Below are 10,735 nucleotides of genomic sequence, written 5' to 3' on the forward strand. Positions count from 1 at the left end.
ATATATATATTTATTTATATAAATTTTATTTATGCAAAGCCATCAGAAAGTGCTGTGTAAAAGTGAAAAACTCTTTACATAGTGATAGAAAAAAAAAAAAAAAAAACTTTCATTTGAAAACTTTTATTCTCTCATTGTGAGAAGAGTGAGCATTTAGCTGTCTTATTTACAGGAAGCTACTAAGCTAAGTTGATTTAAAGATTTAGATGCAAGTATTCAGCCCTTTTCTTCCCTAAAAGCTAAATGCTGTACAGTACACAATAGCTTAGAGCACCTAGGAACCCAGGATCTCCCATTGCAACTTGGCTCTACAAGCCTTTTGTGCCTGACAAAAATCAAGCATTCAGAAAAAGCATTACATCCAAACAAGAATATTCTTAATGTATATAGCAGTTAAATTATATTCCTATGCCACACCCAGTATTTCCTTAAGAAAGAAAATTTACGTTCTTTGACCTTCCAGTTCTGCTGCTGCTATATCCGGTTCTTCATCATTGTAAATGTTTTCTGCCTAAAGACACAAATTACTTCATTACAGAGAGATCGTTTTTTAAACAACATTCTATGCTCACTGCAGTAAAACCATGATAATCCCAGGAAGGTACAGAGATCATCACCATCTTAAGTATGTCCTTTCCTTAAAGGGCAGCCAGTTTTAGGAATGTACATACAGGGGCTCTGCTGCAGCAGTTGTGTTCCTGCATTATCTCATTTCAGTAGAATCAACCTTCTCTCTCTTTTTTTTTTTTTTTTTTTAAAAAAAACATGGACACTTGATTTTGTGTTTTATTTCAACCCCAGCCTGAATACTCATGACAAGTTTAAGAACAGATACTTTAAAAGTGGAAAGACCAACCTGTGACATACATTTAAGTCTGGTACAGTTTCATCTAAAGATGAGACTTTAATTACTTTCAGGGTATTTTATTCTGTCTTTACACTGCAACATGATTGATCAAATCCCTATAAAGTAATATGAGCTACATGCAGAGGTAGAAGGCTTCTGGGCAGGCATCTGAGTTTACAGTCAATAGTTATACAAGAAACCAAGTTCTAGGTAGCACCAGAAGTTTGGAATCGCCACATTTACTCTTATTAACTAGCAACTAAGACTTGGAGAAAAAAATAATTAGACATTACCAGATCCATTTAATGGCATTGTTTCAGCCTTTATTTTCTTTTGAAAGTCCTACTCTCCTTTCAAATAGTACAAAAAAATATAAAAGAAAGACTCTTTTCAGTTAGGAAAGCCACAAGCTGTTCTAAAGAGAAGCCATCCTGACTTAATTCATGTAATCAGCTTCAGAGCAACTCAAGAGCTGTTTTGACACTCACCATTTGCCATATCTGCATTATGTTGTCCTCTGATACAGAACAGATTACCCAAGGCTCATTAGGATTCCAACTAAAGTCAGAAATTTTGGCAGTGTGTCCTCCATGAATAAACTGTTAAAGCAAACAAATGAAAAACAACTTCAGTGAACTATTTAATCTCTAGAGAAAGTCTGCCTAAATCCAAGATTCATAAGTTAAACTCTTTATACTAATGACTTCACAAAAACGGAAAGCTTGCTATTAGACATTTGTGACATAGGTGCAAAGATACCCAAATAATATAATTCATTCACTACTTACAGACACCACTGAGACAGCATTTAAAGAAACAGCTCATTACGACAGAAACGGCTGATGGACATCCTTGAAATGGGGCTACTTCACACAGGGCTGTACAGCCCTGAAAATCTATTTTCTCGCCTAATTATGTAAGTACTGATACAGTTACATGAATGGGGAAGTTAACTATAAGCCAAACATTTCTAACCTTTTCCCTAGGGAAACAAAACCAAGCCTTTGACTTCCTACAACAGTAACATCAGCTATATAGGACCTCACTAGTCTAATGGAACATAAATAACCAAAGGCCTTGATTTTACCTGCTTTCATTATAAAGGAGTGCTGACGTGATCAAAGTCTGCATATGGCCAACACTGAGGAAGTTTTACACATCCTCACACCTGTCCAAAAGAGCTTCTGCCTCAAAGTGAGAAGCTGCTGCTAGTTACAACAATGATCAATAGTTGAGGGGGTGAGAAGGCTTGGGAAATGACTGCACTAACAGCCTGATGGCAAGGTTAACCAAAAGCATACCAGGAGTTCAGGAGGTCCATCCTCTGCATCCTCTGCAGACTGCTCTTCTCCAATTTTGCTGCATGAAAGTAGTGTGTATCTTTTAATAAGAAGCATTGCATCCCGTATCAGTATAATTTACTAGTCCTTCATAGTGGCTGGCTATATTTGCTTTTTGTATTTCTCCCACTGTCAGAGAATTTGAAGTCTCAGGTACAGAATATAAATTGCTGGGTATTATTGCTGCTGAAAGAGCAACTTCCTTCTGAAGCACCTTGAGACAGGAATCACTTATTACTGAAGGTAATAGAAAACAGTATCTGCTAAAAATCTTCATTTGTAAACTAGTCCAAGTTAACTAACCAAACAAAACTAGAGAATAGCACAAATGCAGTCTACCAAACAGAGGAGGCCTGCTGCCCTGTATTACCTTCTGTTCATAGATATTAAATGAAAGCAATTGCTGTTCACCTTAGATCCCATATGTTAAGCCGACGATCGGTACCACTTGAAGCAAGAATTGTTTCATTGTGAGGGGACCAATGCACCTGTTGAAAGGCAATAACTTGACTGGAGCACAGTTATTGACTTCTAATGCATATCCTGACCATTATTTTTCAACAACTAAATTCAAGGAGTTAAGTTTCTTCCATTAAGGGATGTCCTAGAGCTGGAGCAGGACACTTTAGATTTCTCCAAGTGAACAGCTGACATCATTCCCCTTTTAGGCTTTTACAACGTTACAAAATTTAAGTGCCTAAAAGTGACTCTTACTTGTACAGTGCTAACTAAAGTTCTCAGCAGTAGGTCTGAACCTACATCTTCTCTATAGGAGGACATTTTAGAGACATCTTCTAGTCTTACTGAGTAGCTATAAGCACCTGGTGTTTTTTTTTTTTTTTTTAAACAAAACAAAACAAAAACAGCAAGTTGTTGACTACTTGCTTCAAAGTAAAGTGGGATTGGGTAGAAATACATGGCCCTGTCTATAGTTATCGAGTCAAAATTCAGTGTTCCACATTTAATATGTCTATTTTATTTATTAACGGTAGTCACCACACAAAAATCCACCTGTCCACCTGTTTTTGTCCAAGTCACTATTTTTGTAGTTTTTGTAAAAGGCCATGAGAAAAACTTACCCACCTGAAAAATTTCATCCTTATGAGACTCAAAAGAATGAAGTTTCAGTTTTAAGTTTCGAAGATCCCACAAAGCCACGGTCTAAGAGAAGGAACAAAAAATTGTTTATATTATAATGTCTGCAGAACTGCCATCTAGAATAAACATAAGTGTAGAGTAAACAAAAGTAAAAACCTTGTCAGCAGAACCAGTTGCTAGAATAAACTCGCTGTAAGGATTGAAGGACAGGCAGTTGACCTCAGCTGTGTGGGCATCTACACAGTGACTTGGCTTGGATGTAGTATTAGATCTTGTGTCCCAACTGTCAAGATAAAGGTTAGGGGAGGAGGGAGACAGAACACAAAAGAATTAGGAAAAAACAAATATTTTTTCAGATGAGGGTTCCCCCCAGTCCTAACCTGATCCACCCTATGTCTATCATTACTTACACTAGTCTGAAGCTACAGTTTTTGAAGCTACAGTTTTTAAAGCAGTAACTGTTAGAACTCGTGTCTGCTGTACACAGAAAGTACATTAATAGTTCACATCACAAAGCTTAAATACATGTTAATTCCATTTTATTCTCCCCTCAAACAGAGGCACATTACTATGCAGATTTCTGAGATCTTGCAGCATTACTACCGTTGATAACATTTGAGATCCATTAAACTATTCCATAGTGCAGATTTTTATAGTATTCCAGAGTGGTCAACCCCAACTCACATCATTAGCTTCTGATCATCAGCCACAGATCCAAAGAGAGATTCATGGAGGAGATGCCAAGCCACGTCTTCTACAACTGCAGAATGCCCAGTAAAGATGGCTTTCGCATCAACAACTTTGCCTTCTTTTGGTCCTGCACTTATATCCCATAAACAGACAGTCTGTAAGTAAGAGCCATATTGTGTTGTTAATGAAGTTTTAATTGTGTCATTGTGACATCTTTCAAAGAATAAGTAAATAAATCACCCTTTGTGTGTGTGTATATATATATACACACACACACACACAATATATATATATATACACACACACACACACACACACACACACAATGTATATTTTTTGCAGAAAAGATATTCCTGAAACAGTATTTGTTTTTGAAAAAAAAAAAAAAATCTACTAACCCAAAAGCAGGCATACAGCTGAATTGCTTGATCAAGTCTCTGTAGGTTCAGGGCCCAAAGATTATTTCTAAGCAGCTCACAAAAGTAATTTACAAAAAGCACCCCAATTGCCACAGCTCCCATTTCACTTGGAATGCCATAAACAAGTAACTGTAGTTCAATCTAATATTCACCTTTGGGAGTCTTACTAATTTTAAGGCCTCAGACCTAAACCATTCTGTTTTTACTTAATCCAGAACATGATACAGTTATTGATTACAGGCAAAAACAAAACTACACATAATTGACTACAGCCTTAAGAAATATTACCGTGCTAAACTATACAAGAGCTTCCCCAAGCAACAATAAAAAGCTATAGCAAGCCAGTTTTATGCCAATTATCTATTATAGCATAAATTAGAATATTTTAGGGAGGAAGAGATAATTATTTTTACATGGTCATCTGATGCACTCAGAAGATGTCCACTCAGATTGGAGTTCCATGATAAGCCATATCCTTCTTTTAGGTGCCCTCTTAATCTAAGATCAGGATTGCACTCTCCACTCGTTTCTGAAAGAAAAATTCCTTTCATGTAGCTTAATCCTTCACATCAATCCATACAAGCATCATTTTCAAAAGAACTTTGTTTGGAGTTGGAGAAATTGTGTTTTATGCAATCAGTCTCGTAGGAGATGCTGAGTAATGATATCAAACACAAACGGACACCTAAAGTCATTGAAGTACTGGGCCATTCTACTCTGATTCCAGATCCCTCCTCCCAATTACTGTCAAATTGAAATTTATTCCTCAATGCCAAGAGACATTTTGCAGAATTTGAAAGAATTTGACAAACCTGGTTTTGAAGGATGTTTAGTGTAATCAAATACCAACACATCAGCAGATGGTGTTTTTGTAGCAATGATGGAGGGATTCTGAGGCATGTAACGAGCCCGATTTACTTCGCCTTCATGGTTAATTTTAATCTCCATTTCGATTTTGCCAGTCACAGATCCAAAGCCACCAAACTCTGTCATAAAAAGGTCAGGTTATCATGTCAATTATTTCAAATGGGTTGAAATAACAGCACTTCAGGCTTCCCCCCACTTCAAGAAGCAGTGGCAAGCATCTGAACAGAGCAATATGGTAAGGCCTACGGAAAACTAGCATCACGTGGCACCACAGCATTAACACTTTAAATATTTGAAATACTCTGAAATAAATTCTATTTGAATAGTAGTCTATTCAAGTTAGATGCATGTCAGTTTTCAGCACAACTCACAGATTAGCAAGGTAGAATTAGTGTAAACTGGCATCCAGCCATGTTATTTTTACTACTCAAGAAGAAATGAGAATACAATCGGATAGGACATCTGTTAGAGCCCCATCTAAGAGTGCATGCAGAGCCCACCTCCTTTCTCACTGTCACACTGAGAGGTGTCAAACTGATCATCATTGGGAATCTGGACTCTTGCAACAACCAGATGGTTCTGCTCATCAGAGGTGTGTGTTCCCAAAACCAGCCAGTGCAGAGCATAATCCTTTCCTTCTGGCCTGTTTGGAGTAATAAAAACACAGAATGAAAATAAAATGCTCAGTTGCAGAAGTTTGGTTCGTGTCAGTAATACTGAAGATCCAAACTTCTTTTGTTTCTTTAGAAACAAAAACACTAAATGCACACGCACCAAAAGCAAGCACACACACACACACACACACAAACAAAAAAGATTCAAGAGATCCCTTTCTTTATTACAACACAACTGTCAATTTACAAGTCAGCTGAATTACCTGACATAAAAAAGCCAAGGATACATCCAGCAAGCCTAGAGTGACAATGCAAATACACTGGCACTATTGCTTGAGTAGGATAATTAAAGTTTGGCCATTAATTACAGGCAAATTAATATCTTCTACTTTTATTTTTCCTTGCAATTTCATAGTATTAATTCCAAAGACAACCAACCAATTCTGTTTCTTTTTTTTTTTTAATTAAATTGAAAAGCAGCAACCTATATCAATTAATTACCAATTGGTCAAAGCTTATTGATAGGAAATTTTGTTACAGTTTTCAGAACATCATTTTTAAACATTGCCCAAATTCTAGTTAATTATAATTAAGTTCCTTTTGATGATTAAGAGCAATGTTAAGTAATAATTTAGCAATAAGTGAAAGGTCAGAAAGACAGTGCCATATACCTGTGAAAGAAAAATTAGAACACTCGAACAAAAACAAGCAACTTCTGCATTCCTGAAGGCATTAAGTTAATTCTGCTGTCAGAACCCAAGCAAAGAATAAACAGGAATCATTTGCGCCAATCAAATTAATAACACCACAGGTATTATTAATTACACCTCCTCCAGAGCATCACTGTACAGTTTTAGGGGGAAGTTAAATAAATAAATAACACACACAATGCACACGCACTTACTTGTATCAGGAATAGGTGTCCCATCATGTCAGGTGCCATACAAAGAGACAGTCCTTGCCTTAAATGGCTTACATATTTTGACACTGGATAATTGGAAATATCACGTTTTTAACTGAATATTAAGTCAATCTGCAAAATATGAGGCAAGCAAAAGTGTTCCTCATAAGGGCTCCATACCCTCAAAAAAATTCCACACGTCATTTTTTCCATGCCATGATTAGTTACCTCATATCTCTCTACACCTTCCCCAAACATTCTGGCACACAGAACCAGGTGAACACCTAACCACCGAGGTTAACACCGCTCATGTCAGTGGAATTTTACAGAGGAAAGAGGCTCATCTAATTGTTGCATGAATTTTAAGGGTGCCCGCTGCAGTATTAATTTGTAGCTTTTTTTTTTTTCTCCTTCTTTACAACTTCCGCCTGTCCAAAGGGTTTTCAGAGCCATAAGTTAAACTCTTACAAGCTTAGTGAGGGAGGAGTTCTGTCCTATTCCCTTGTGGCTCTACCTTCCGAGCTACCCAGTGGCCGTTGGGCACAGAGGGGAGGAGCAGAAGAAGCAGGTTTGTCCCGGCCCCTCGGCAGCTCTCTCACCTCGTCACGTCAGGCAGCCACTGCACGGTGAGGCTGGGCCACTCCAGCGCGTGCGTCATCACCAGGTCGTAGAGGAAGGGGGTGTTCTTCTTCCAGATCTTGTACTCCTCGCTGATGACGCGCTCCTCCACCGTGTCCTCCAGCGCTGCGCGGGGGGCGGCCAGAGGCAGCTGAGCCAACGGCCCAGTGCGCGCCGCGTCCGCCGCGCGCCCGTTACGGCCGTTACCGGGAGGGTGTGTGTGTGTGTGGGGGGGAAGCTCTGTGAGGGGCAACCAGGGAAAAAGCTACCGTCACCCCCACCCCCCTCCTCCCTCGCTGCCGCCCTGCGCAGCCCGCGTTGGGATGAAGAGGAATGCGGGGATGAGGAACCTCCTACCTTCCTTGCTCGCCATTTTGTGCGAGCGCGCGAGGCGGCAGCAGAGGAGGTGGTGCGGCCCCGCCCCCGCCCCGCCCGCGCCTCGCCCCGCCCCGCCCCGCCCGCGCCTCGCGCCGCCGCCGCGCATGCGCCGCGCCGCGCACGCCCGCAGCGCTGGCCAATGAGGAGGGCGAGAGGGCTGCGCGCGCGCCCAGCGCCTCCTGCCCCCGGCGGGCCGTAACGGCCGGGGGTGACCGTTGGGAGCCCCCATCCCCGTGCGGGCATTGCGGGGGGCTCCGGGCTGCTCCTGGCCACGGGCGGCTCCCCCGGCGACTAGATGCGGAGGGCGAGGAGGAGCCAGGGCTTCCTACGAGTGTGCGACTTTTTATTGAGGTTAAATGGTGTGAGTACGGTTATGCCGCCAGGTGGGGCTTTAAGTAAAATAAACCGCTGGCAGTGCGGCTGCCGCTGTGAGAGTTAGCTGTTTGTTTATTTTTTAACCGCATTTAAAGGCGTTACAGAGCACCCCGCCAGCTCTTTGTGGAAACTGCCTCAGAGCCTCTGAGGCGAGCTGTGCTCCCGCCGTGGCGATACACTCGAGGAATGTGCTTTAAATGCGTGAATTTGATGTTCGTGATCTGTTCACCAAAAATTGGAAATTGCTGAAAAGAGAAAATTTATATATAAAAAGGGACGTCTTTGCTACTGAGAAGCCCCTACAGAAGCCGTTTGTCATAATGCAGTTGTGCATGATGCAATGTGAGCGAGACAGAGGCCCCACATTTAATAATCAACTTCAGCTGCTTGGACAGTACCCCGGAGAAGCCCGGCCTGCAGTACTGGCAGCCCCCCTGTACCCCTTTCCCTTTTAATAAGCAGAAGAACGAATGTGAGTATTGCCAGAAATCAAAACGCGAAGCGCTCCCAGCAGCACCTCTGTGGAGGGTCAAAGTACCAAAATACTATTCCTCCTTGGCGAGGGGTAAAATAAAAATTCAAAACCCAGGAAGTATTGAGGTCTGTACAGCACTCAGGAGTAGATGAAGAACGAAAACGTTATTATAGCTCTCTTTTTTTTATTTTGTCTTGTTGTTTTTGTTGTTACTGCAACTCTAAGGCAGACTTGCTGAATGTTGAATCACTGATGGTACCTTGGAAGTGGAAATTGGGGGAAAAGAGCTGCTAACGGGGCTTAACTTGTCAGCTCTCATGAACAAGCCAGCGCAGTCAAGGAACAGAAAAATAAAAACTAATGGACTCTTTCTACAGAAATGCCCCAAATACAAGATAATCCCTTTCACCAATCAGAAATGGTAATTTAGTCATAAAAAGAGAAAAGGACAGCTGACATATTTAGCATAAGCTAAAAAAACTCCACAATCTCAGCAGGAATTAATAATATGTAAAATATGCAGAGGTAGCTACATTCATGAAACTGCTGGGTTAGAGGGGAAAAAGCAGAAGGGGACGAAGAAGGGGGCAAAGTGCCAGGCTGCAGTGTGTACTTCAGCAGTCTGTGCAGGAGGTGGCACTACCTTGACACCAGACAGCTACATGCAGGCTGCAGGGCAGAGCCACGCAGGGAAAGAAGAAATCTCCGGAGCTGCTTTGCACCAGAAGCAGGGTCTGGCTGCAGACGGCTTTTTTTTTTTTTTCTTCATATCACACCCTATCCTGGTGCATGTGTGTGTGTCCGTGCATGTGCATTGATGGTAAAATGGAGATTTCTTGGAGAGATCCTGCGGTTTTCAGGCAGACTCTGTATGTCCGAAACAAACCGAGGTGCCACAGCAAAGAATGCTGGTAGGCATTATTTAGTGTGTCTCAAATAATAAGCCCTAAATTACACTTCACACTGAGATACTAATCCCATTTTACAGCCCCGAAAATATAGGTAAAAATGTTTACAGAGACCACTCCTAAATACTTTTCAGCAGTGGGGTTGACGATATGTTGTTTTATTTGCTACAAGAAATACCTGTTTGACAGATTTTTTAGTTGCAATAAAGGCACGCAAATAAACGCAATTGCATTCTTGCATTCCCACTCACATAGTAGCAGGCAGAATTACAAGAGTTTTATATGTCAGAGTTGTCTCAGAGTCTTTAGTACCGTCTGATTATGTGATGAGCGACACAGCTTCTTGTGTCAGTGACACAGTTGCATAGAGATAGGTGTATGGCTTCAACATACATCTCACACCCAACCTTTCTCTTCTCTCTCCTTTCAGCTACTGCTGACCTAAAGGCCATTCAATTTAACTGCTTTCTAATCAGCTTGAGTAAACAGCACTTGACTCATAAAATAGCCTTAACCAGAGGAGATCTTGAGGGCAGCTAATAACATCTTCAGACAGAAGAGCAGAAATAAAGGCAGCTAGGAGTGAGACTACATTCACCCAACTGCTTTGGTTTGAAACTCAGGAAGCGGAATCCAGTGTTGCTAAGGCCCTGAGCCCCAGGAGGGGCTGGAGTTAGCTCTGCAGTGCAGTTCCTTCTGCTCAGCAGTCAATGGAGAGGGAAATGCTCAGCCAAGTGAGAGCTGGCATTTTCATATTCACTCTGTGAGCAACTCTTCGTGGGCTGAGCCATCCAGGCTCAACCCAGGTCCAGGCCCTGTTTTTTCAAAGAAGGAAACCAGTTATAGAAAATGTCTAGTGGAGGCGGGGGAGCACCAAGGCTGGAAATAGCAGCCAGAGTTTGTAGCACGGGAGTTGGAGGAGGCCGAGATAGACAGCTAGCTCCTCAAAAAAAAAACGTTTGTAATAAACCATTCCTATATAGACCAGAGCGCTGAAAGAAGAATGTTCTGGTGAAGAAGCCAAATAGCCATTTATTTAACTCTTGAGGCTGCACAAACCAGAATTGTGTAAAAGCTATGTGTTAAAAAGCTATGTAATTATTGAAAAGGAGAATTTTGTTGAATTAACTGGAAGCTGCGGAATAATCTGCTGCATAGGAATGCACTAATGGGTATGTTAACACAGACTAGGGCCTTGATCACAC

The 10,735-nt window shown here is 41.3% G+C and overlaps 1 protein-coding gene across 1 annotated transcript; it reads right to left on the bottom strand.

The window, feature by feature from the left end:
• Window positions 1–417: 417 nt before the first annotated feature.
• RBBP7 (RB binding protein 7, chromatin remodeling factor) lies at window positions 418–7,792 on the bottom strand. Its single transcript, XM_088532718.1, has 12 exons — window positions 7,752–7,792; window positions 7,376–7,520; window positions 5,762–5,904; window positions 5,207–5,380; window positions 4,808–4,923; window positions 3,970–4,130; window positions 3,442–3,568; window positions 3,271–3,348; window positions 2,599–2,675; window positions 2,149–2,206; window positions 1,336–1,446; window positions 418–511 (listed from the first exon to the last, which is right to left on the bottom strand). Exons 1-12 carry the CDS (start codon window positions 7,765–7,767, stop codon window positions 443–445), a joined length of 1,275 nt encoding a protein of 424 aa, XP_088388844.1. The 5' UTR covers window positions 7,768–7,792; the 3' UTR covers window positions 418–442.
• Between the last annotated feature and the right edge of the window lie 2,943 nt (window positions 7,793–10,735).

This window comes from Tinamus guttatus, unplaced genomic scaffold, assembly GCF_059628265.1.
Source record: "Tinamus guttatus ecotype Peru unplaced genomic scaffold, ASM5962826v1 Tinamus_guttatus_pri_ptg000470l, whole genome shotgun sequence".
Taxonomy (NCBI): Eukaryota; Metazoa; Chordata; class Aves; order Tinamiformes; family Tinamidae; genus Tinamus; species Tinamus guttatus.

What these genes read in the sequence shown, in the direction of transcription:
- RBBP7 (XM_088532718.1), bottom strand. An exon ending in GTGTGACAGTGAGAAAGGAG is followed by an intron (nt 5,381 to 5,761) that starts GTGGGCTCTGCA and finishes TTTTTATGACAG; the next exon opens with AGTTTGGTGGCTTTGGATCT. An exon ending in CAACTGGTTCTGCTGACAAG is followed by an intron (nt 3,349 to 3,441) that starts GTTTTTACTTTT and finishes TCCTTCTCTTAG; the next exon opens with ACCGTGGCTTTGTGGGATCT.